The 27,525-nt window shown below is 43.9% G+C and overlaps 1 protein-coding gene across 4 annotated transcripts in view; it reads left to right on the top strand.

The window, feature by feature from the left end:
* Positions 1 to 27,525, top strand: part of nfasca (neurofascin homolog (chicken) a) — a 123,500-nt gene that overhangs the window by 57,344 nt on the left and 38,631 nt on the right. For 3 of the 4 annotated variants that reach the window (XM_071495246.1, XM_071495245.1, XM_071495247.1), the window contains exons 5-10: positions 6,244 to 6,307; positions 14,419 to 14,597; positions 18,663 to 18,680; positions 20,387 to 20,492; positions 26,809 to 27,005; positions 27,147 to 27,269. In XM_071495246.1, the coding sequence (XP_071351347.1) occupies positions 14,504 to 14,597; positions 18,663 to 18,680; positions 20,387 to 20,492; positions 26,809 to 27,005; positions 27,147 to 27,269 (538 nt within the window). In that variant the 5' untranslated portion in view covers positions 6,244 to 6,307; positions 14,419 to 14,503. Of the gene's footprint in view, positions 1 to 1,248; positions 1,358 to 6,243; positions 6,308 to 14,418; positions 14,598 to 18,662; positions 18,681 to 20,386; positions 20,493 to 26,808; positions 27,006 to 27,146; positions 27,270 to 27,525 lie in introns of all 4 variants that reach the window. The other variant, XM_071495244.1, reaches the window with a different exon arrangement.

Genomic DNA, 27,525 nt, shown 5'->3' with positions numbered 1-27,525 from the left:
AACTTACTGGCACATTAATTGATACTGAAGTCATTGTTTGTTTCAGGCTGTGTACAGTGTAGAAATAAGCTGGTAGTTTTATTTTGGCTTCTTCCACAATGGATGATTCTGCAGCACAAGATTTATTCCCACTGTCAATGTTCAGTGCCAAGTAATGTTGGCTCTTTTTTTCCCTTTAAAGCTCCATATTTTATCTTCTTCTGTGTTTTATCTGAAGTGTTGATCTCCATCAGAAGATATATTTGTGGTTTTAAGAACCAAAAACCATCTCAGTGTAGTTTTACATCTCCTCTCTCAGGCTTCTCTCTGGAGCTCTGGTAACAACAGGTCAGTCAGCCAATCAGAGGAGAGGCTCTGATCCTCTCTTCTGATTGGCTGACTGTTTTCTGACTGAGGCTTTGATACTTTCACAGTATTAATATAGAACCTAGACCTGCTTTATAACCAAAAGACACATGAACATCTAACTTTAGGCTGTATGGACCTTTAATATAATCTTTCTCTGAACACAAAGTGCTAGTTTCCTAGCCTCAGCCATCGAATACCTTTACCTAAACCTCAGTCTGTTTGCCTTAACCATGATCTTCTCCAAGCCTCATAATAACAATAGTTAACCACACACAGGCAGGTGATCTGCAGTCAGGAGGCAGCCTTAATGAGCCTCTGAATGACCCTCAGAGCAGAGCTAACACTCACTGAACCTGCAGCTGGCTGCAGCTGTCTCATCTGCCACAGAGAACGCTCACTGCTCCACTAACACTGCTGTCTGACAGTCTGGTCGTGTGGACTCAAAACTACATGCTTTACAGTGTAATCATCCTTATTAAATGGTCACAGTGAAATAACAGACATTTGACTGTGGCTGCATCTTTATATCAATAAAACCTGCAACCATGTGGTTGGTGGATTTAATAGTATACTGGAAAACCATTTACAGTGCTGAACACATTTGGGGGGGGGGGACAGCTCTCTGTGGGTGGGTGTGGTTTTTGACTGAGAACAGTATGCCTGGAGGGATCACTAAATGGCCTCTTTGTATGTCATGAATTCATGATGTCATGACAGAGGTGAGAGGGGACGTCTTTAGTGTGATTGGCTGTCAGTGGGAGGTCTTCAATATTTCAGATGAAGAACAGAGGAAGAGGAGGAGGATTCTCTGTTAAGTCGGGTAAAATTACACCAAACAGCAAAATTGTCACAAACAGTTTATTTTTATTTTTTTTATTGTTTTTTATTTGTTGATAACAGGAGGTCTGACATGAATACACATGAAAGACACCAGGTCTTCAGCTGCTTCTCCACTCCAGCTTCAGCAGGGCTCAGAGAGTCAGTGGGATAAGGTGGAGACACACATACAGTGAGTCAACTGATGCTTGTACAGCCGACGTTCAACAACACTGGGCTGATGAGAGACTTTGTGCTGGGGGTGGGCAAGAGGGCGACCTTCCTGTTCCTTTGTGAAGCAAGGTCACAACATCTGACATCTAATAACTCTCTACCTTTTTTCTTTTCTTTTCTTTTCTTTTCTTTTCTTTTCTTTTCTGCTCCAATAGAAAGCTATTAAAGCTATTATAAAATTAACTACTGTAATAAATGATCTTCTTACTCTCCTCTTCCTCTCTCTCTGTCTCCTCTCCCTCTCCTCTCCCTCCCCTCTCCTCTGTGTCTCTGCTGTCTCTCTCTGCTGTTATCTCTCTGTCTTCATCTGTAGCTGCCTCTCCTCCCCCAGCCTCCCTCACTCTCTGTCTGCCTGCCTCCATCCTGTCTTTGTGGATGTGATGGGTAGAAACTGACGGGGGGTAACGAACTGATTGGGGTTGTCCCCCCCCCCGCGCGCCGTCTCTTGTATTTCCTGTTCAGACTGTCTGAACTCACTTTGGTTGAGAGTCCTGGAGGAGCAGCAGAGGCTTCGGATGGCTTGGTGTGATATGGTTTCGTTGTCTGCTCTGTTTGTTTTGTGTAGATGTGGAGACACAGTGCTGCAGTGGAGATGGTCAGTGTGCATCAGAGGAAATACGCAGAGCTGATAACAGTTAGCCTGACACACAGTTGTGTGTTTGACAGGTGAAATGTCTGCCTTTCATTTTACAGACTGTCTGCTGGATTTACTGGGTCATGTGACTGTTACTGATGGATCAGGATTATTTTTTACTTTGAGAATAAATGTGGAAACAGATGAGAAGATGTAAGATCAGTCCTTATAATAAACAGCAGTAATAATTTTATTATGACAGAAAAAAAGACTGAAAAAAGGATACACACCACAGACCTGTCAGTAATGAGACCGTAGTAGACAGCAGTGGCTCCACATCAAACAACAAAGAACATCATGTGTAACTGCTACAGCCAGTCCTCCAGGTATCGCTGCAGGTGCACGTGTGTGTGCACGTGTTTGTGTGTGTGTGTGAGTGTGTATTTCCGTCGCTGCAGGTGGCAGTCATCATTTATTAAGAAGCCTCATAAAGAGACTGTGTGGACACAGGAAGTGTTTCAGCTCACATCAATCCAGGAACTCTGGGATTGATTTATCTGGAGTCGAGCTGCAGGGCGCCTCCCCTCAGGGCTGGAAACACACACACACACACACACACTGCTGTTTCTTTTTTTCCTCTCTCTCCTCTTGCTTGACCCTTGGGGACGTCTCTTTCAGTCTTTCTACCTGTTCATCCTGTCTTCTGCTCCTGCTCTTTTCTTTTCCGTCTTTTATTTCAAATGAAACCACTGAACCTGCTCGTCTTCCCACTGCTCTGTTTCCTCTCCTCTCCCACTCTCTCTTTCCATTCGTTCTTTCTCTCTCTTTCGATTAAAAGTAGGTCATTCTGCAACATCGAGCCGCAGCTCCTGCCAAGCATGACATCCACATACACACACGTATCGCCTGGCAACCATGCGTTCACCCTGCACCCTCTCTGTCCTCCATCCTCCTTTCCTCCATCTTACCTCCCCCGGAGGATGTGCTCGGTGCAGAGGATGAGGTTTGAAATCTGACACTGCTTTGTTTTGTCCCTGCTCGTCTTCCATTGGGGGCTACGGGTTAATTGAGCAGGGCTTTGTGGAGGTTATACACACATAATGCCTTTACGTGTACAATGTTAGAGCCGCTAACAGTCCACAACACTACATCTGATCTAAACCCTGGTGCGGCAAAGGTTTGAAACCACTTGAACTATGAGGTCAGATTTACATCATGGTCTTCCTCAGCAGGTGGATTTTGATGGAGGACCATGTGTCTGTGGTCTTCCTCAGTATCTTCCTTAGTGAATGGATATTTCATCTTCATTCACTGAGGAAGACAATCTGAAAGCTCCAGAAAGTTAGTAAGAGAAACTGGAGTTACCCATTCAGGAATTATTTCAACTGTGCTACTATAAAACGACGTATTCAGTTTGACTTACACCCACTGGCCATTAGGTACACCTGCTCACAGAGCTCTGCTCTGCCACTCTGTCTGATGTCGGTCTGTTCAGGATTCAGTCATAAAAACACACAAAAAAAACATCTGGTACAAATAACAGTGACCAACACAGTCAAACACTAACATGAACCAGCACCTCCCACACTTTTCCCAATTATCCCATCAGCTCCTGAGAGTGGTTGTCATGGCAACCCCTTTAAAGAGCATTTATACCAGGGAAATGATGTTACTGTCATAGAGGCAACCCCCCCCCCCCCCCCCAAACACACACACACACACACACACACAACTACCTCTTTAGCTTATGACCTGTGACCTTCTAGTGTGTATGAGCCTTTTATTGCCTTGTCTTCTGTGTGTGTGTTTGTGTGTGTCTGTGTGTGTGTGTGTGTGTCTGTGTGTGTGTGTGTGTGTGTGTGTGTGTGTGTGTGTGTGTGTGTGTGTGTGTGTATGTGTGTGTGTATGTGTGTGTGTGTGTGTGTGTGTGTGTTTGTGTGTGTGTGTGTGTGTGTGTGTGTGTGTGTGTGTGTGTGTGTGTGGGCACAGTAATGCACTGGGTTCAAAGGTCATAGCTAGAGGGTAAAAAAGAGGTTGAAGTTGAATGGGGATAGGAGGTAATATACATATATGAAGACACACACACACACAGTCATGTGTAGACACAACATTGGCTTACATTCATTTCCTTGAGACTTTCACCTTAAACATGACTAGTCCCACACACACACACACACACACACACACACCTCAGGGACAGTCATTAGTGAATTGTTGAGTGCAAGACCTGTTATAGATCAGCAGGGAATAGCAGGTGATAGACTGGACTGGACACACACACAGTCCTTATTGCCCCATGAGGCTGCTGAAAGCAGGTCAGAGAGCTGAACTGGGATGTATTTGATCAACATCAGTCATTTTTTATTCCCTCCACACATTGAGTTCACATTCAGTTATTATTTAAAACTTGTTTGGATGTTTTATTCAGACACAGATGACTTCTTCTGTTCATTCATTTTAAAGTAACACTCCAACATTTTATTCATGCTACTCAGAGTCAGATGAGAGATAATTATTTCATCTCTGTGAATAAGACCAGTCCAGTGGGTCCTGAGGGCTAAGACCAAAGACCAGTCCAGTGTTGGTCTCTGATGAGTGTACAGACTGTGGGTGTCCAGCTGATCAGGCTGATTGAGGTGGCAGTCAGGTCAGGTGAGAATGATTAACTGCTAAAATTATAACATAAGATGACTGGCCAGTGATTATCATCATGGTATGAATTTGAATCGGGCGATCCTATAATCTGGATGTGGACCATGCAGAGAGTGAGATCATAGTGAAAGGCACTCTCCACGACATGCCTTACCCAGTCATCCTCTAACAAATCCACAGGAGCCTTAAACCAGTGAGACAAAACATGACTTTTTAAATACAGTGTTTGTCACTTTGGATTTGGTTCGTTAGGGTTTGCAGACTTTGTTGTTGGGGGTGAAGCAGGGTCAGGTTCAGGTTCAGGACTTCAGCAAAAAGGAGGGTAGGGAGAGTCTCTACTGCAGCCTTACTCACACACTCCCCTCAAGTAGGGCATACTGCTACTATACCCTTTGGCAAAGCACTTAACCCAGTTAAACAGTTCTCCCCCAGATGTTCAATATGTGCCATACTGTAATCATGAGGGTGGGAGGGGGGGGTTCACCCAGTATGTAACACATAACGAATGAATGCTGTACTCATCGGATTGAGTTAAAGCTACAATATGCAAGAAATCAAGCTAGCATTAGCATGAAACATGCACCCTCCCTCTCCCAGCTCCTTCACTTACATCCTGTGTTGTGTTCACTGTCTCAGATGCCCCAAATGCAGGAACAGGAAGTGGACAGATACAGAGGCCTCTGACCACACCTCATCACATTAACATGTGTTTGGAAAATATTTCAATTAAAAACTATTAGGAAAAAACTCACATACTGTAGCTTTAAGAAAGGTCTAACAGCCTTAAATTTGAGTGTGCTACTGGAGGCTGTAATAAATTCTGTCAAAACAAGCTTATGACAATAAGATGATCAATACTGAATTATATTAGCAGTATTTGTTATTGTAGCTGTGTGTGTGGGCGGAGGGGCCGTTGTGTGTGTAAAGTGTGTGGTTTGCACTGTAGCGGATGGTTTGTTGTACTGACTGAAGCGTTTTTCTAACTGAAGCACAAATTGTGTTAGATACCGAGTGGGTTTGTGTGTGTTTTATGTTTCCATAGAGGCTTTTCCACAGTCCTGCGGGCAGGCTGTGTGTTTCTGTGTGTGTGTGTGTGTGTGTGTGTGTGTGTGTGTGTGTGTGTAAAGCAGCAGCAACACAGGCAAGAAGGACAAAAAGAAAGAGGGAAAGAGCATCCTGTGATCCTGAGGGCAGCGGCTGGCACACAGACGAGCTCTTTGAAAGCACAAACACACAAGTGGAGAAACAACATGGATGCAGACAGTCCTGAGGCGTGTGTGTGTCTGTGTGTGTGTGTGCTGCTGTTGACTGTATCTTCTTCCTGCGCTCAGGCTAACAAAGACTAATGAGCAGTCAGCACATCTGACTACAGTCTTCAGACTTCTTTTACTGCATTGTCTCTCTGAAGCCTCTCAGCTATAAACATATTCATTATTTACCATGGTCTGTTTACTGGCACGTTCTCCATGACCTACAACCTCATACACAGGGTGTGTTATAATATTGTAAAGCAGCTGGTTGTGGTGTGAATCTTTCTGTTGAAGCTGAACTGTACTGTGTCATTTGTTTGGTAAAGACAATTCAAAAGGTTATAGTGTTGATTATTTCTGTCTCATCAGGTCTGCTCAGAGGTCAGGACAGAGTGGGTGGACAGACTGAAGACAAGTGTCCACATCAGTGTACGTAAGTCAGTCTAATGTACATTTACAACGCTCCACCAGTCCAGTCATAATTCAAATGTTTCTGAGCTTTAAAATCCAGCTAGTGAATATTGGAATATCTGTTTTTTTGAGGAGGTGGTCTCGTGCGTGCAGCTGCTACAGATGTTGGCTCTGATACCTGCAGTATTTATTTATGTTAGTGAGCAGTGCTCACGGCAGCCGTGTCGTTACTGTGGTGGAGTGCTGAGGGTAATTGTGTGTGATGGGTGGAGGGCTATTTTTGGGATGTTTGCAGAGGAAGATTGGTGATGCTGAGTTGGGGCTATATTTGGAGGTCAGAGGAGCGGTGGAGGGGGCAGTTAATGTGTTAATGCCTCCAGCTTTGCTACTGACTCAGAGAGATAAAAAAATCACCAGGGTTTGGATTTAGAACTTGATTTTTCTCGGGCTGTTGTTTGTATAGACCTTTTCAGATAATAGTTGTATAAAATGCTAATGTATTTATAATATATGAGTAGTGTCATGTAATAAAGTGGAAATGAAAGGGGAAAAATAGAGTCCTGGTTAATTATGACTTTAGTCCATAGTTAAACTGACTGATTTTCTGATAAAACACAACACACAATAAAAAACTGTCTCTCAGCTTCATTGACAAACATTCCCACTGGGATGTAAATGGTGATTGCGGGAATCTGAGGTCCAAACCATGAGCACAGATTAGCTGGTCCTAGAAGACAGAAGTCTGCATCATCTGCATAAAGACTGATTTTCTGTTTCCCCTTAAAGGAACTATTGGTAAGTTTTGCTGTTGCTACATTGACAACATTAGTATTAAAGTGATAGTTGAAGTTATTTGATGTGGGCTTGTGTAAGGTACTTATCTGTAGTGCCAGCTGCCATATAGAGAAGCAAAATTCAAAATAAAGCAAACACTTAAACTGATATTAGTATTTTTCTTTGGGCATGTTTTTAAGTGGCTTAAACATCATTTTGCAGATGTCCTCGTCCACAGCAGCTCATCACTCAGCCTCTGTGTCCGTTCTCCTGCTGCTTCTCTGAACTGGGCGCGCGCTGACTATCACTATCACTTCACCAGTTTCACCAAGAAGCTTCAGCCATCACTGTGTTTACAAGACAGGAGGTTATAACAGGTCCTCTGAGCAGCTGCTTCTTCAGGCTGGATACAACAGGGACTCAGTGTTGGACAGTGACCAGACAGTTAGAGCAGACTGGAGCTAGCTGATTAGCATGCTAACATCAGTAGAAGAAAAGAAGTGATAGAAAAAGAGCAAAACAAGAGTTCACATTGGTGATTGTCTCCACCTCTGGAGACAGATGTTATTGAGTAAAGGAATGAAGCATTTCTTCTAGACTAATAAGTTTGCTATGGAGCAATAGCAAAACTTGCATATAGGTCCTTTAATGTTCGCATTTTGCTGGATTGCTACAGCAGAGGGTAAAGGAGCAAGAGGGCATCCTTATGATGATAGTGGCCACAGGTGACACCGTAGGTGACATGTATAGTGCCTTTATTCGCTAAATAAATGATTGACACACATTTTGTTAACGGTTAATGGTAACAAATAAGAATTTCTTATTGACTCCGTTGAATGTCAGAGTGAATGTATTTGTTTTTTCTGAAGAGGTGGAAGCTGCATTTAAAACCTGCAGCAGCAAAGCTGAAGCTGTAGCTTGTACAAAAAGGAACAAGGATGAAGCGCACACACATAGACACACACACACACACACACACACACACACACACACAGACACACACAGATACACACAGACACACACACAGATACACACACAGACACAAACAGATACACACACAGACACACACACACACACACACACACACACACACACACAGACACATTCACACACACACACACACACACATACACACACACACACACACACATTAGTACCAGCTGTGACTATTTCATTGTTCCCAGCACAGGGAGATTCCATTAGAGTCTCTGGTGCTGAGTGCTGGTGCACGTCTGGGACACACAGAGGAGGAGACATGATGAGGAGGTGAAATGATGCTGTATTACATGTGGATTTTAGTCTGTGTGTATCTGTGTGTGTGAGTGTGTGTCTGTGTGTATCTGTGTGTGTGTGTGTGTGTGTGTGTGTGTGTGTGTCTGTGTGTGTATCTGTGTGTGTGTGTGTGTGTGTGTGTGTGTGTGTGTGTGTGTGTGTGTGTGCACTGTCTTCAGGATGGGCATAACTGAAGATGAATGTTCTTTCTGCGGGGACAAAGAGAAAGCACAACAATAAACTTCATGTAATTGCAGAAGAAAAAGATGACAATAAAAGTAAAAAAATAAGACAATTAAGGACCCATCTTTACAGCTGCAGAAATTCTACAATGGATGTGATCTACTGTCAAAGAGCAGAGCCCTCTCAGCCAAATGAAACTGTAAAACCAGTCGTTATTAACGGTTCACTCCTTTCAAGTCTTTGAATCCATGAAAATAATCCTAAAAGGAGCCTGAATGAAAACCCTCAGCAGCTGATTGGGCCTCGTGCTTGCAGCTGTAATAATCAATCTTCAATCACACTAATTGTGCTTTTTACTTCACTGTTCAGGAGGAGGAGGGATTTAAGTGGCCTCTCTTCAGAAACATGAAACCTGTGAGGGCTGAGATAAGAAACTGAGTCTGAAGATTCATTGATTTATTCTACAAGACTGGGAAATTTAATTCACTCCAATAGACTTGAACATAACTTAAGTCCATTAATAACATTAATGTTGTTTCATCTTAACTAATGGAAGAAAGCAGATAATATTTGAATAATAATGATAATCATGTCAGCACCTTACGCGCTCATGTTTCTTCCATCTGTGGTGACCGAGGTTGAGATGGAGATGATTATTCCTGCTTTTATTTCTTCTCGTTCAGACCATTGTGACGCTCTTTTTATCTGCCTGAATCAAACTTCTCTGAACGTCTCCAAACTGCTTTTAACCAGAAACAACAACAGATCACAGATCAGTTTATCCTCCCTCCACCGACTCCAAGTTAAATTCAGCATCCGCTTTAAACTACAGGTGCTCACAGGCTTTAGGTCAGTGTGTCTGATTACCTCTTCCTTTGTATTTTAGTGATCTGGATTTATCATATTTCCTTTTATTGTCTTATTTCTTGAATTTTTGTACTTTTTGTGATTTTATTTATCTGTGAAAGGTGCTAAATAAATCAACTTATCCTACTTAAACAACAGTTTCATTTTGCAAATATTTGCTAGTTCCCTGCAGTTTCTAGAAATAGGTTAACATTCATATCCTTCTGTGCGTGTGTGTGTGTGTGGTGATAATGTGAGCCTGTGGTTGTGAACCTTCGGCTAAGCTAAGGTAACTCTGACCTAGTTGTGTCTGTGAGGTCACCTCGTGTCCCAGCATGAGCGAACCAAAGTGTGTGTGTGATGGGTCAACTAAAAATGTGAAACACCCTGCAGCTGAGTTCAGGACCACAGGGTCAGAGGAGCCAAACCAAACCCCCCAGACTACTAAGGCACCCAGTCAAAGATGGCAGATGCTACAATTTACAGATGTCCCCTAAATGTCTCATAGTTGTCATTGTAAAATGTGCCAATACAAGGGGCCATCAGGGGCCCCTTTTCCCCTTAGGTGCCCCAATCTTTTGCCTGGTCCTTTACCTCTGCAGACACTGAGAACAACAAAGCCTCATTTGGTCTTGAGCAGTTTGTCGTAGTGGAAGAAGACTGGTTCAGAGTTCAGACTGAAGGTCATGTGTGACATAATTTATTTATGCTCTGGTCCTGTCGGGTCACCTGGTTGGTCGGAGCGTAGTGAAGTGACACAGTGAAATCAGTAAGAGTAAACCAGCTGGAGAGGGTTCATTAGCAGCAGCCGCAGTCTGTCTGAGGAGACGTGTGTGAGAGGCAGAGTGTTTCCAGCTTTATTAAAAACTGGCTCGTCTAGTACATACTGCCATGAAAGTGAGGGGGAGTAAAGAATTCCAGTCCCTCCAGTCCATTTGACTGTCCTTAGGCAGGCATGGAGGATAGTGAATGACCCATCACATATGCTCTACACAGAATACAACCTCCTGCCCTCTGGTAGAAGACAGTAGTAGTCCTCCACCATAAATGCAGTCGTTTGAAAAACCCATTTGTTCCTGTCTCCATGAAACTTTTAAACTATGCTGCTTGAGGCTTCAGGGATTGTGCAAAGCTTCATGGTGTTTTTAGTAGTGGGTGTGTGCATTACATGTTACGTGCAATGTTGACACAAAGACTGATGTGTGAGGTGTGTATTATGTGAGGTATTTGTTGTCTGTGTTTTGATATGGCCTACGCTGTTCTGTCTGTGCTGTGCATCTGCTATGGTGTGAGAGCATTCAGATGCACAGCTCCGAGTCCACAACAAATTTCCCTATGGGGACAATAAAGTATATTCTATTCTATTCTATTCTTTAAAGCTTCTGTCACAGTCCATAAATCATTGACCCACGGGCCGTCCACACTTCACACCTCTCACCTCAGTGCTCCCTTCATATCTCCAGCAGACTGTCTAAACTCAGCTTCACTAACATGGAGCTGTAGCTGTGCTGTGATGACAGGATGAGCACAAAGGAAATGCTAACTGTTGTGATTGTTTACAGTGTGAGCCTCAGCTGAGCTTTATCCAGCTGATGTGGGTACACCCCCCCTCAGCTGATACATGGTCAGGTTCTGACTGTATCTTTTCAGGTAATTCAGCGGCCATAATAACATTATAAACTCCTCTCAGTGAATCAGATCCACAGCAACAGCAGCTTTTAAAATGAGTTGAACCAAACCTCTGTGACGCACCATCAACAACTACGGAACATTACAGCCTGTAGTTGTTGCTGTATTTCTGTTGCAATAGATTGTACTGTACCTAATATATGTGTGTAAATAAACCTCCTGTCCCATGAGGCTGCTGTGTCTGTGGCATCACTGCTCCATCTATGTCACTTCTAGAGCTGTGTATCATTTAAAGCCTTCTCTTCTAAAGCCACTCTGATGGACCATCCTGTAAAGCCTCGGAACAACCCAGGTCTACATGACACAATGGTTTTTTGGGGGGTTGGGGAGGAGTGTGTCTTTAAATGACCTCGCCTAGTCTCAGCTGGTTGCTTGGCAACCCTTATAGTGATAACAAGATGCCACCAAATCCCAGTGAAGAAACAGTCAAAATGTCAAACTGTTCCCTTAAGAGAAAAGGCTGAAAACGTTTTTACAGTTTTTATCTGATAAATGTTTGTGTGATTCTGTTTATGCAAACAGCGGCTGACATGAGAGCTACTGTGTAGTATGCGATGTGTAGTATGTTGTGTAGTATGCGATGTGTAGTATGTTGTGTAGTATGCGATGTGTAGTATGTTGTGTAGTATGTGATATATAGTATGTTGTGTAGTATGTGATGTGTAGTATATTGTGTAGTATGTGATATATAGTATGTTGTGTAGTATGTGATGTGTAGTATGTTGTGTAGTATGTGATATATAGTATGTTGTGTAGTATGTTGTGTAGTATGTGATGTGTAGTATGTTGTGTAGTATGTTGTGTAGTATGTGATGTGTAGTATGTTGTGTAGTATGTGATGTGTAGTATGTTGTGTAGTATGTGACATTCACCTCAGTGTCTCACAGTGAGTTCTCATGTTCTTCAGTGTGTGTAGAGAAACACTGACCTAGAGCTTTCACTGCCTCCACTCTTCATTGCTCATCTGACAAGAAGTCAGTAATTAACAAAGATAGGGTGATACTGGTCAGGTTTCACAACAGCTGGGCTGCAGAGATATGTGTGTGTGTGTGTGTGTGTGTATGTGTGTTTGTGTGTGTGTGTGGGTGTTTGCGCTAAGTGGAATGAGGGTGTGTCAGGGTGTGTCTTCATCCATGTGTAACCATGTACTGTACCTCCCTCTACATCTGCATCCATACATGTTTTTTTTGTGTGTGTGTGTGTCATTGGCTTCTCATCCTGGCCCCTGTGGGGGCCTCAGCTCCCCAGGGGCAGATTAGCTGTTTAGTTGAATACAGTGGGATCGACATGCCACCAGATGGTTTATGCAGAATGTGTGTGTGGTTGTGTGTGTGAGGTGTTTGCAGGTTTTGGGTGATGACAACTGCCCTCAGGCCAGAAAGCTGTTGTGTTAATCCTCTACTCATCGTTTAAAGATACAGGACGATACTGAACTGTGTGTTTTTGGTTTATTTGTGTTGCTAAACATTTTCTATCATCATCAGGAAATAAAATTGACAACATTATCCACTACACAACAGATAATGAATAATAATAATCAGGAGAAGGTTTAGTGTTTATTGTGTGTCTGTTTTTTAAAGGGAGCCTGTGTAATGTTTGCTGAACAGCAGCCAGATGTTTGGCTTTTGTTTATTTTCAGGGATAATGATCATTAATTAACAGAAAACAGAAAAAACTTAAGAACAAAAAGACTTTATGGCCCGATGTTAAAACTCCAGATAGGAGACCAGCAGAACCAGTAGAGCCAGCAGTAAAATTCTTTAACCACAGTTGTGTTTTGTGTGTGTGCAGTTGTGTTGTGTGTATACAGTCCTCCTTGTCACAGCTTTATGTTGTGTTACTTCCCACCCACATTTTCCTGGAGATATGAAATGGTAACCCCCCCCCCCCCGCAGTAATGGCTCTGTAGCTGAAGCTCTGTAGCTGAAGCTCTGTAGCTCTGTAGCTTTAACTCTGTAGCTCTGTAGCTGTAACTCTGTAGCTCTGTAGCTCTGTAACTCTGTAGCTCTGTAGCTGTAGCTCTGTAGCTACAGAGGGATGTAGGGACGGGGAATAACAGTGGGCAGGTGGTCCTGGTGTGGCTGCCAGCACACAGACCTGGCTGTCATGTGGAGGTGGTGGGGGGTAAATTAGAAAGCTCCGGCTGGCGGCTGAAGAATTTACACCACTGAGCTGACTGCAGACAAACATGAAGGTCACTTCCTGTTTACTGCCCAAAAATTCTGATGTGGTCAAAGGCACCGATGCCTGATCTGTGTGGAGGACGGTCAACTTTTACTAAGAGGCTTGTTAGTCCTGTAGTTTACCGCCACGCTATACTTTGAATAAAAAAAAAACTTGTTGCAGATATAAACTCAATTAGATAAATGAACGTTGAAGCATCAGCTCTGTGTTTTTAGGAAAGCAAAATGTATTTGTGAAGCACATATCACACAGAGGTCATTCAGTTTGTAACCTAAAATATTATAGTATTAGTATTTTATTCGATTTAATCTGTTGTTTTACAATTGATTTTATATCCTATGTTTGTTTATTTGTTAATGTTATTATAGCTTTTTAAGTATATTTTATTGTTTTATATTGTATTATATTTATTTGTCCTTGTTGTATGTGAAACACTCTAAACTGCACTAAACTGTATGAAAAATGCCTTACAAATAAAGTTTGATTGATTGATAAAATGTTACAGTATGATCTGGATATGAATTGTGATGTCATAAAGTGGAGATACATTCCCTCCTGCTGGGTGCAGCATGGACTACAACCCATCATGGCGTCCAGCACAGGACTACAAAATCCACAGTGAGCAGGGCAGTCAGGTCACTGTCCAGCTGAATTATATGATTCCTGTAAAGGGAAGAGAAAGTGAAGAGCAGAGAAAAGAGTCAACCTCACAAAGCATCACTCTGTATTCAGTCAGGTATTCACCATCAAATGCTGTTGTGTTTATTGCATTTGTTCGGTGATGATCTGGTAAATTACATCGTTTACACAGAGATCAGACCTATGAGCAAAAGTGTGTGGAGGATTTTGTCACTAGAGTTTTATAAAGAAATGAAATCTGATAATAAATGTTGTGAGATTAGACTGATGAACTGGTCCTAGTAATAAATTCTCCATCCCAGTTTCCTGTGACTGGAGCCTGATCCCACTTTAAGAACCACTGAGCTTCTCCTGGCTTTGTTTCCAGGCTGCTCTCTCTGGGGAGCCTCTAAGGGCCTCAGCTGTGAATGTAGGCCACAGTCGACCCCCCCCCCCACACACACACACACACACACATACACACACCCACACTATACTGTACATATACTGTACACTCTACTGTGCTGCCTCCATCCTAACCATCTGTCTCTGCGTCTGCGCTCACAGGTGCTCAGCACAACTGTCAGGAGAACCATCTAACCATCTAGCCAATCAGGCGAGGGGCTGAGGGGAGCGAATCGAAGGGGGAGAGATGTCGGGGCAGAGCGGGCTTACGGCCCTGACTCTCATGTTATTCCTGCTGCTGCTGTGGCATGAGGCTACAACCATTGAAGTTCCACAAGACCGTAAGTCAGCTGTCAATCATCAGACCACTTCAACTCAGTATGGTACAGCACCTGGTGACACAACAGCCACAACACGAAGGCCACAACACAACAGCCACAACACAACAACCACAACACGAAGGCCACAACATGAAGGCCACAACACAACAGCCACAACACGAAGGCCACAACACGAAGGCCACAATACAACAGCCACAACACGACAGCCACAACACGAAGGCCACAACACGAAGGCCACAACACGAAGGCCACAACACAACACGACAGCCACAACACGAAGGCCACAATACAACAGCCACAACACAACAGCCACAACACAACAGCCACAATACGAAGGCCAGAACATGAAGGCCACAACACAACAGCCACAACACAACAGCCACAACACGAAGGCCAGAACACAACAGCCACAACACAACAGCCACAACACGAAGGCCACAACATGAAGGCCACAACACAACAGCCACAACACGAAGGCAACAACACAACAGCCACAACACAAAGGCCACAACACGAAGGCCACAACACAACAGCCACAACACAACAGCCACAACACAAAGGCCACAACACAACAGCCACAACACAAAGGCCACAACACAACAGCCACAACGGCCACAACACGAAGGCCAGAACATGAAGGCCACAACACAACAGCCACAACACGAAGGCCACAACACAACAGCCACAACACAACAGCCACAACACGAAGGCCACAACACGAAGGCCACAACACAACAGCCACAATACAACAGCCACAACACGAAGGCCACAACACAACAACCACAACACAACAGCCACAATACGAAGGCCACAACATGAAGGCCACAACACAACAGCCACAACACGAAGGCCACAACACAACGGCCACAACACGAAGGCCACAACACAACGGCCACAACACCAAGGCCACAACACCAAGGCCACAACACAACAGCCACAACACAAAGGCCACAACACGAAGGCCAGAACACGAAGGCCACAATACAACAGCCACAACACGAAGGCCACAACACGAAGGCCACAACACGACAGCCACAACACAACAGCCACAACATGAAGGCCACAACATGAAGGCCACAACACGAAAGCCACAACACAACACGAAGGCCACAACACGACAGCCACAACATGAAGGCCACAACACGAAGGCCACAACACGAAGGCCACAACACGACAGCCACAACACAACAGCCACAACATGAAGGCCACAATATGAAGGCCACGACACAACAGCCACAACACAACAGCCACAACACAATCATTAGCAATCTAATCTCAACACTAATCATTAGATGTGTTCTATGTGGTGTCAGATTGTGTAAACCTTTTTTAGCTCACATTTGTACAAACACTTTGAAGTGTCTGCTGCTGACACAGAAGAAGGAAGCTGCTCCAGTTTGCCTCGCCAAATTAAAAGCTAATGCTTCTTGCCTTTTAGTAAAAGGGCAGACAAATTTAGTATTTATCACAAGTGAGATGTATTTTTTCAAGTCTGTTAGATAATTTAGTGAGTTTACAGATGGAAAATGAGGGGCAGACAGAGGTGTCCCTGGGCCTGACTCAGACAGGGGGTGGTGGTGGTGGAGGGTCTGTGTCCTGGGCTATGAGACCATCATTATACCCTGATGTAGACTACTTGTGATCATTTCTGCTATTGTTTTATAACATTGGCCCTGACCTTTATTTTGACAAAGTCTCATTGTGTGGCAGTGAACAGAACAGAAATAAACTCAGCTTTAATTCATTTTAAATATGAAACATGAGTGAACAGCTGGAGCTGAGTTACATTTATCCATAAGAACAGACTGGTTCATATTTCACACACACACACGATTTGATACAGAGCGAGCACCAAGGACACATGGCTTATATGTTACAGACACACACACACACACACACCTGCAGCAGTCAGCTGTCAGCTGCTCATCCCTCTTGTTCTGTCTTTTTTATAAGTTCGACCTCTTAACCCTGGACTTACTCTATTGATCTGAAACACACACACACACACACACACACACACACACACACACACACACACACACAAAATAACACTCTGACCAGCTGATAGTCAGGAAGAAAGCTCAGCTCACAGGACAGAAGGACACAGAGGACAGGGGGACAGAGGACAGGAGGACAATGGGAGTTTACTGACTCTGTATGAGGCTGGGCGCCATCTTGGATCAGCTGATCCTGCTGGTTGTCTCAGACCCTGAATGACCTGCAGTAGCTGCTGAGATCAATGTGATGGATCTGATTTCAGATCAGTGCACACAGGAAGTGATCAGAGAAATACCTGGTATAGTAATAATTCAGCCAGTGAATCCTCTCCTCATCGTTTGCCAGTGGCTGGAGTAACAGTGACTTCAGTCTACACATCTGTGCAGAGCCTGATCTGAGCTTCAAGCTTCAGAATCTGAGTCACAGTCAGACTGAATGTGTTTGTGCATCACAGATGTTTGACTCCAGTCTCCAACAGTTTTCAATGAACTTACACACACGGTCACATTTTTGTATCACAACATTATGCTATATGACTTATTAAACCCCTAAAGACTCCCACCCCCCACCCCCCCACCCCCCCAACTACCCCCATGCTACAGATGCTCCACAGCTGATGATTTCATTCAGGAGACAGGAAGAGGAAACCCCCTCCCCCTCTCTTCTTTATGTCTAATCTGTTCAACTGCAAACGGCACTCCTGACCTCTATCAATGAGAGCTCTTCACACACACACACACACACATACACATACACACAGAGATAATGAGGAAAGTGTTGAGCGCTCAGAGCGTAGTAAACTACCCAGTAAACATGGTTTGGTTTGGTCAGGTGGTCTTTCACCTTGTGCTCCAGCTGAATCATTTGTCAGTGCTGCATGACATTATTGAACATTACCTGCTTCATGTCATTTTATTCAGACTGGTGTCAGAAAAATAACTGACAACTAACTAACTAAATAACTAATTAAAAGTAACCATCATAACTTTAAAAAACTGACCCCCCCAGCTGCAGAGAAATAAACACATGAATCACATGAACAGAATTAAAAAATGAAATGATGTCTGGTGAAATCTAAAGTGTTCAAACAGGATCCAGGATCCTAGGATGACCCTGTTGAAGGCCAAAACAAGCTGGAACATGTCAGTCAAATAAAATTCTCCTGCTGACTATAAGTGTTTGGACCTTTTCCTTTCTCCATGCACCTTGGAAGGAGGTGAAGTTGTGTCAGATACCTTATTTTGAAATCTAGAGTGTTTCCTCTCCAGTGAGCCTCACTCCATCCTGAGAGGCTGAACTCACCAGCTCTAGTTTTTTCTGTCTTGTGTGTGTTACTGTGTGAGGGATCTCATGTCACAAATACAGCCACACACATGAAGCTCTGACAGGAATCATGTTTATCTTTTCTGTTACTGACAGACAGAAATAAAGTGTGTGACACTGTGTACAGAGCAGTCTGAATCTGTCTAACCTGTGTGTTGTCTTTCTCTTCTCTCCCCTGCCGATGTGTGACCGACAGGTGAGTCATTGTTTCCCAGTCCTCTCTTTCACCTCTGTAACAACTAATGTAGATAATTTACCACAGAAACTCTCCTCAGTGGTTCTCAACTGGCCGAGGTCTGCACGGAGAACATCCACTCTGAAATAACTTTGCTACAACTGGGCCTTAAAACTCAGTGAAACAATCAAAGCTAAAAAGCAGCATTTAAAAACCAGTCACAGCTAATTTAGGTTCATGAAGCTGCTGAACCTCCTGAGAACCCAGAAACCATTACTGCACATCAGAAGGTTCTTCTTCCTGTTTGTTACAGTGGAGGAAAAACAAAGTTGACTACACCTTCACAGGAAGACACAAACATACCCCAACCTTTCAGAGTAAAGGTTTTTACATCTGTGGTGACCCTCTCAGCATGGACCCCAGCTGGGAACCACTGAGCTATAACATGAAAGCTAGATGACTATACACATAACTACAAATGTTTTTGTGTCTTTAATATGATTAACAATCACATCACAACTTGTCCATCTGTCTCTTTGTCTCTCTTTGGCTTCACGTCGGACTAACAGCAAAGATCCTGCAGGACCGTAAGTGTTTCTGTTTGACATGTGACTCATCCACAGCTCGTAGCTCGTAACGCAGACACAGGCTGGTGTGTCTGTTCCCTGTACCACCAGTTCACTTCAGGGAACACACTTTCTGGAGATTTTTGAAACATCCACTAAAAAATATAAAAGCATCAACATGAATGAATGAATTAAACTGTGAGGTGGTTTAAAGGACCTGGTAAAAGCTGATGCTCCATACATCTCTATCATAGCCTGGCTTTTTATTATAAAAATACTCTTATGGTTGCCATAGCAACAGGAGGGATATGTACAATGCAGTGCATTGTGGATAAGATAAGCTGGAAGAGGGAAACTGTTCTTTCATCTCTGTCCTCTGTGTTGAGCTGGAGCTCAATCTCACAGTCCGGAGCTCCTGCTTTAATGTAGCGGCGGCGGCGGCTCCTCTGAGGCGCCTGTTATCTTGCATTGTGTGTGAAGTGTGTCTGCGTGGTTGTGTGTCCACAGTGCTGAAGTGAGCGGTTACATATGTGACTGAACACAGGCGGGGCATTATGATGTGTTTGTTTCCTTCATCAGGACACAGAGCAGGTTGACATGAAGTTAATACATGGAGCTGATCATCAAGAAAAAAAAAAGATCAATCAGTGGAAATGATTTAAAGAATAAATCTAGTGATGATCAGCCTGATGTGTCTGACACCTCTGAGCCTCAGAGCTCCACTGTTCCCAAACACATCTGTGACGGGCACACGTGTTTCTCCATCATCACACACACTGTCCTACTGGCCCAAATACACACTAGAGCACTAAATGTTGAGTAATCCGCCACTGAAAATAGTCCCCAACAAATGCAGTGTTTCTTCCTGTTTAAATGTGTACATACACAGATGTGTTCATATGATTTATTGACAATAAGAAAACTATAGCATCACAGCAGCTTCTCTCTCCAAAAACAACATTGTTGGTTGGTTTTATATCACCAATACATCAATGCTTTATCCAGATTATCTACACATCACTTTATTCTGAAATGTCTTTAATGTCCCTCGTTACACAGAACCAGTGTTGGTGCACAACAACAACAGATAGTACAGAGGTAAATCCTCACAGTTGGTCTGTTAACTGTGATGGATGTCCAGGGGCACTTTGTGTTTCTCTTGTATATTGTGTATGTAGTTGTATTGTGTTAACCTGTACAGGGATTAGCTACATCTGGCACATGTTTTTGACATGGTCCCTGATAAATAGTATTTAAAAAGTATTTATTTCCAACCTGTCTGATCATCAGACTGCTCATGTTCTTTTCCTGGTGGATCTACGTTTTAATCTGTGACTGTGTCGTCAGTGAGCACTCAGCTGAGTCACATCGTGTTGACCACAGGTACAGTCCACTGACCGCACTGTTCAACACTACAATAACCAATTGAATTAGAGGAAGGTGTCGACAACATGTATTCTAATAGTTGACAACCAGTTTAACCAGTCTAACACTAAATGTGATGACCAGTGCCCCCCCCCCCTTCTCATGTCTCTTCATTGATTTTATATTGATCTTTAGCAAAGATTCATATTAATCTCTATACTGAGCTACTGAAAATCCAGAGCACTGAACAGCACTGTGTTTGTGTGTGTGTGTGCATGTGTGTGCGTGTGTGTGTCTGTGTGTGTTCATGATCTGTACACAACCTCATCTCTGTAACCTTCTCTTTGTCCCTCCCCCAACAGTGAAGCAGCCCCCCACCATCGTCAAACAGTCAGTGAAGGACTACATTGTCGACCCCAGAGATAACATCATCATCGAGTGTGAGGCCAAGGGCAACCCAGTGCCAACGTAAGCAGCACACACACACACACACACACACACACACACACATAGCCCCTCACAATCCACTTATCTGTGCTCTGCTCATTAATTTAAGTTTTAAGGGGGAAAAAAATAGATGATAAATTATCTGGAGTAAAGTGGACCTGGGTAGTTAGAAATAAAAATACCATCACCTGTAAGTGAGAAAATGATTATCTTATCTTATTGTCTAACCTGGGTAAATCAGGTGCATAAATGTCAGAATCAATGTTGAGACATCCTCAGTTTTAAAGCTCCAAAATACTGCACCCTACATAAGGCTAACTCTAACCCTAACCCTAACCTTTTCATTTTTTACTCACTTAGGATAACAATAACAACAATCAACTGTTTTTCCAAAATCAGACCCCACAGTTTTTTAGATATAGGCCTCTACCAAACGGTTGAGAGGTCTGTTCATAGTAAAAGTATCATATACCTTCATGCATACAAAAAACATTGAGAACAAGTCAAACAACGTGCTAATTTTCTTCAAGAAATGAACAGAATTTGCTCATGTCCTAAATGGCAACAGTACAAATGTTTTTTGGTGGTTGTGCAACAGCACAAATGGCTTTTGACCTGTGGTGCAACTGCACTAATGATTTTGGTCAGGGGTGCAACAGCACTTCTCTTCTTTTGTTGTTGGCCATTGGATGCATTCTATTTCTCATGGTATGCTGTGAAGCATCCCTGCTTTGCATTCAAACACAGGAATACATTGCATTTCTGGCATTTCCATCTTGATACTCCCTTTGGACAGAGGTTGCACCGCCCCCGCTTGTCAGAGTGAAGTGGCAAATGTCCACAGTTGTCATATCACACATCTGGTTGTGGCTGTGAGGGTCTTGGTGTGTTGGATTGTTTCTGAGATGACATGTGTGGTGGAGAGGACGATGATGGTCAGCCAACTTTGGATGTTGGCTTGTTGACTTGTGCCAAAGTGTGGGCGACTGCCAGAAGGAACCTTTTGAGGGGCAGCGGTGTTTCGTTCAGGAGGCCGCAGTCCCTCTTGTAGACGAGCCAGGCATTTGAAATGCACAGGTCAAGAATATATCCAAACAGGGGAAAGTACCATCGCCTTGATTTGACTGGGGTCTTATACATGTGTACCAGCATGTCAGAGAGATCAATGCCTCCCATATGCTGATTGTAGGCAGGGATGAGTGATGGGCACGGGATGGCGATCTTTGTGTTGGCCTCTTTGCTCCACCATTTGACAGAGGAAAGAGGTGCGATCCCACAGGCACTGCTAAGCAGGTTCACACATTTGTTGTCAAACCATTTCACTGCAATCAGCCCTTCAGCAGACCGGTAGTCAAAAGCTCCACGTCCTTCCTTCATCAGCTCTTTGTCCGTCTTCAAGGTTGCTCCACCCATGCGGTTTGGTCGTACAGTGCCAATGCACCTGATGCCCAGGTTTTCATGCAGGTTCTGGACCAAGTCGAAACTGGTGAAGTAGTTGTCACAGAAGACGACTGAAAGTTGTGGCAGTGTTATAGTTTTGCATAACGTTGTCACCAGTTTGGCCCCTAGAGGCAGCGCCTCCTCCTGCTCAGTTAGGGCAATGTTGAAGAACGTGGACGCCCCCTGATAGAGCAGCAGGTCATGAATGATGCCAGATGAACTGGCCCTGCAGAACAACTTAAAGCCCCACTTGTCTGGCTTGTTGGCAATATACTGGCGGAGAGAGCCAGCCCTTGTGCCTTTATATGCCACCATGACCTCATCCACACTGTGCTGGTAAGTGGATGGGATCAGAAGACACTGCTCACGAAGCATCTCAAAAAGGGGGCGAATTTTGTAGAACCGGTCTGGACTGCCATTGCACTGCTGATTATCACTGAAGTGAATGAACCGGCGTAACAGCTTGAATCTCCTCCTTGGCATCATATCAGCTATCACACTGAACCGTGACTCATGGTGCCAGTAGTCATCCATCGCTGGGAAGCTGAAAACACCCGTGAAGAGTAGCATAGACAGGAACTTTTCAATCTCTTCAGGGCTGGTCCTGATTGGATCCCCCAGCTCCTGGGCAGAGTAGAGATTGGTGTGCTGAGAGATATGTTCAATCATCTCATCAGTGAAGAGCGTTTTAAAATACTGAAAGGGTGTCTTTACAGCATCGGGGGGGTTAAAACTTGAGCCTGGAACCTGGAATGCCTCAATGTCTTCATACCGCCATAGTCTTCTTGTGCCTTTCTTTGCACCTGGGAGTGATTTAGGGTCAGGTTTGTCCCCTAGCTCTGCCAAAGAAACTGTTTTGAGGGAGTTTTTCCCCTTTCTCCTCTTTTTGGACGGTGGTTTAGAGGATGAGCTCGTTGAGGCAACGTCCTCCTCATCCATAGAATCGAAAGAAGTGTCCCCGCTCTCATCTGCTGGTGTGGGCAGATAATCTGGATCATCCGTAGGGTCATCATCACTCAGATCTGCATCCGAATCCTGAGGATTTTCTGGCACAAGGGCCAGAAAAGTGCGTGGTCGTGCGCCGTAGAATGTTTTGGTGTCCATCTATCATGTGTAAAACAGAAAGAAAACAATTTGTATTACAAACCATGTGCTATTACAGTGCTAGTCATATGGTAATACACAAACATGTCTATTTGTTTGTACTATGAAGTTAATAGTAAAAAAGTATTTATTCTTGATAGTTACCATATACACAGTACACATATAATGTCTCAGACATGGTGAAAAATCATATTGATAAAATATTTTTCATCAAATATGTAATTGAATAACATTAAATATATAATATTAGTGACAGTGAATCTTCATATGTTCTTTATTTTTAAAAAAATTGTTAATTCATTGTCTTAGCATCACTACCTTTATCGCTACAATTGAACTGTTAGCATGTCATAGCATGTTTTTAGACAGTAAAAAATTATACTTATAAATTTATTCAAACATGCATATGATGGAATATCATTGAATGAATCATTTTAATAATAATGAAGGATCAGAAGTCTTTTATTTCATTGTAAATAGCTAATTTTACTGACATTAGCTAGCGTCTCTACCTTTACCATAAAATGACATTTCAACCATTTGGTAGAGCACATTTTTAAAAAATTATTTGACCCTTATAAGACTTATTTTTGTTGCATTATGTTACATAATTCTGTTCAATAACACCTCTGAAACGATAATATGTCAAAAAAATGTTCTTACCTTTGAAAATTCTGCCAAAATGTGTCCTCATGTGACGATGCAATTTTCTTGGTCTCACTTCCTGTTTGAAGGAATGCTGAAAAAGCATACTACTCAAAGACGCAGTGCCATCTAGAGGATTTTTTTAGCATAGCGCAACTTTGGCAGCGACGGCTCATTCAGGTTGAGTCAAGCTCAATGTATTATTCAATGAGATATAGTGACTCAAAGTGTGGTCTACCAAACAGTTGCACAGAACCTTAAAGGGCAACAGGCCTTTAATTTGTAACACTGGCTTCCTGTCAAAAATCTGCAGTCTCCAAGCTGCACTGAGATGACCCTGATGTCATCATCATCATCATCATCATCATCATCATCATCATCATCATCATCATTTTCACAGACACGACAAAGCTCCTCTGGAGTCACAAGCTGGGTCACAGCACAGCGACAGACGAGCTGTGCCCTGACCGTGATGTGTGCATTTGGTGGCGAGCACTTTTACTGGACATGAAATATCCTGACACTTCAAGAGAGAGTTTGGCTGTCTGCAGACCGTCTGCACCAATCAGACGCAGTTACCAGGGAATGCGCCCTCCTCTTCCTCTCCTTCCTCATTCTCTCCACTCTGTCCCACTTTGTGTTTCTGTCTGTCCTTGGAGCGTCCTCGCCCCCCCCCCCCCCCCCCCCCCCCCCATGGCAGTGATAGTTATGAGGAGTGACACTGCCACTCTGATGTGTTCTCCTGCCACTCTGCCCTCTCACACCCACAGTGTCTCATTTTCATCTGAGCCCCCCCTCCTCTCTCAGTGTCTGCCTTCCTGTTCAGACGATTCCTGCCCCAAAGCTCCTCTGTTGCTCTTTAACAAACCTATAAACTCAGTGTGACACCTGTCCACCTGCCCCCCACAGCCTCCGCCTGACAAGTGGTCTGCTGTTCTTTTTACTGCTCTCTCTCTCTCTCTCTCTCTCTCTCTCTCTCTCTCATATCATCCACCCAGACAAGCTTTACTCATGCAGCACCTCTCACACACAGAGTGTGAGTGTTTTACCTGGGTAAAGAACAGCTGTTAAAGAAGCTCAGGTCTGAGTCATTCGATCAACTTTATGGCCAAGGATGTTTGTGAAACCAGTTTGACTGTGGTTTCCAGTGGTTCAGTGCACGTTCACACAACAACACATGGTACTACTAACAATGTCCAGGGAGATACACATGGGCAGAAACAGCAGTGGGGAGAGCACACATCCCTGGGGCGGGACGGGACACAAGTGCTGGATGTGACCACAAAGATACAATTTTTACAATTTGATATTTTAGATTTTTAGATTTCCATCTGATTAAGAGCAAGAAATGATTAATGTTTGTTAATTTATCATAAACAAGCAAATTACTGTGCACAGTACTGTCACGTCAGTCCTGAGGAGATCAGACAGATGTGGAAGTGATCAATCCAAACATCTGCCCCGTCAGTGTCAGTGAAACTCAGTCTACACCTTCATTCTCTGTTTCTCTCTTTCTTCTGCACGTTTCCCTCTCATCTTCCTCATCTTCCTCATTCACATTCCCAATTTTCTCCTTTCTTCTTCTGTTCTCCTCACAAAACTGTATTCACACACAGAACCTGCTGTGACGCTCAAATGTACACACACACTGAAATATTCACATAACACACACACACACACAGAGACACACACACACGCACACACACGCACACACACACACACGCGCACACACACACACGCGCGCACACGCACGCACACACACACACACACAGACGCACAAACACACACACACACACACACGCACACACACACACACACACACACACACACACACACAGACGCACAAACACACAGACGCACACACACAGACACACACTGGGTCTCCAGTGGTTACATCAGTGGGGGTATGACCAGCTCAGGACAGTGGTACATTGTTTATTTGCAGACAGATTGGCTTTACGTAAGACACACACATAGACACAAACATGCACATACACGTGCACATACACATGCACACCCACCCAGATTCCTGTACACACACATACAGACACACAACCACACAATAAGGCACTCACAGCCACTCTCCCATGCACATATCCTGGCTCCCCCTTCCCAGGACGGGCATTGTGCTCCAGTAATGTACTCAGTTGACTATTCATGCTCATGAAACATTCAGCAAAAGGGATCGTTCACTTATTCACTCACAACCAGCCTCTCACTACGACACACACACCACAACGCAGCCACGGTCCCCAGCGCTTCAACAGAGGCCCTTTGTTCAGGATCAGTGCTGCACCTCGAACCCAGATCCACTGGCGCCGGCCTCAAACCGACAGGAAGCATCTTCTGTAAATCCACGCTGACACTAAAAATAGAGGCGGGTTATGTAAGACAGTCGGTGTTTTCACTAATTAGGGAGCGCCACATGGATCAGGATTAAGCTGCGGAGGGTGCCGTGTAGTGGATTTTGATAGTTGAGTAATAAAAGATGACAACCACACGACAGCAAAAGGGTTTCGTGTTTTCCAGTTGCTGGAACAATTAAGAGTTCACATTAACATGGTGACGCCAGTAGGGTTTCAGACTCATTTTCTACTTTGAAAGTTGTTGGTTTGTGTTTGATTTTTTGAAGAGAGTCAATCTGCAGAGACTGGAGATTGTATATTCTTCAACAAAGTCTCAAATGCATGAACATAAAAAAATCAGTTTGCCAGGGAAAAACACAAGAGGAGAAGAGTCATGTCATGCTCAGCGCTTTTTTCTTTCACTAATTTATTCCGGTCACTTCTGCTCTGCTCTTTTTCACCCACTGTCACTTTACCTTTGATAAAGCGTTTCCTGCAGATGTTTCAGATTAAAATCCTTCCAGGAATGGGAGGGATTGAGCTGCTAATGTGAAATAACTGCACATAATACGTTGACTGTCTTTGATGGTGCTTGAAAAATGGCAAAATAATAAATAAACAGGAGCAGATCAGGAAACAGGGAGGTAAACGTGACAGGATATACTTAAAACAAACACATGAAAACAAGGGCACTTTAAAATATGCTTCAGGTACATGTCCTGGGACTGCAGAGGGTGTTTGTTTGGGTCAGCAGACAACAGTGGTCTCATGGCAGCTCTTTGGTTCTTTGTTCTGTGGCTCAGGTTCTCATGGCGAAGGAACGGGAAGTTTTTCAACATTGGGAAAGACCCCAGGGTGACGATGCGAAAGCGCTCAGGAACCCTAGAGATCGGTTTCCGTAGCGGAGGACGACCAGAGGACTACGAAGGAGAATACCAGTGTTTCGCCAGCAATGACTTTGGAGTAGCTCTGTCCAACAAAATCCTGCTGCGGGTCTCCAGTAAGAACACACACACAGACACACACAGACACACACACACACACAGGAGTGTTTGATGATGGGGAGGGTTTGAAACATTACTAATGCTACACAGCTGTAAGCAGCAGACACACCTCATCTCTCCTCCTCTTCCTCCTCCAGAGGCTCCTCTGTGGCCGAAGGAGGTGCTGGAGCCGGTGGTGGTGACTGAAGGCTCCCCGCTGGTTCTACCCTGCAACCCCCCACCAGGCCTCCCTCCGCCGTTCACCTTCTGGATGAGCAGCTGTGAGCACAGTTAAACACAAATATACACACAGACACAATGAGACGTTTCTGCTTCCTAAAGGAGTGTGTTTGTCCTGCCGAGTTTCTCTACACTGTCAGGTGCAGTTTTTAAGGTGCAGATTAAAAAAAAATGTATTTACTGATTTTCAAACAGGACACTTGGCTCATCTGTTCAGTGAGGCAGGTGCATCGGAGCAGGATGAGTGGACCTGAAGCAGCACACACTCTCTGACTTGCAATAAACAATTTATTTGCA

Source organism: Trachinotus anak, unplaced genomic scaffold (assembly GCF_046630095.1).
Source record: "Trachinotus anak isolate AG129_WGS33_773 ecotype Australia unplaced genomic scaffold, CSIRO_AGI_Tana_v1 ptg000013l, whole genome shotgun sequence".
In the NCBI taxonomy this organism is placed as follows: Eukaryota; Metazoa; Chordata; class Actinopteri; order Carangiformes; family Carangidae; genus Trachinotus; species Trachinotus anak.
The sequence above is the reverse complement of the archived record's forward strand: the minus strand, read 5'-3'. Positions and strand labels throughout refer to the sequence as shown.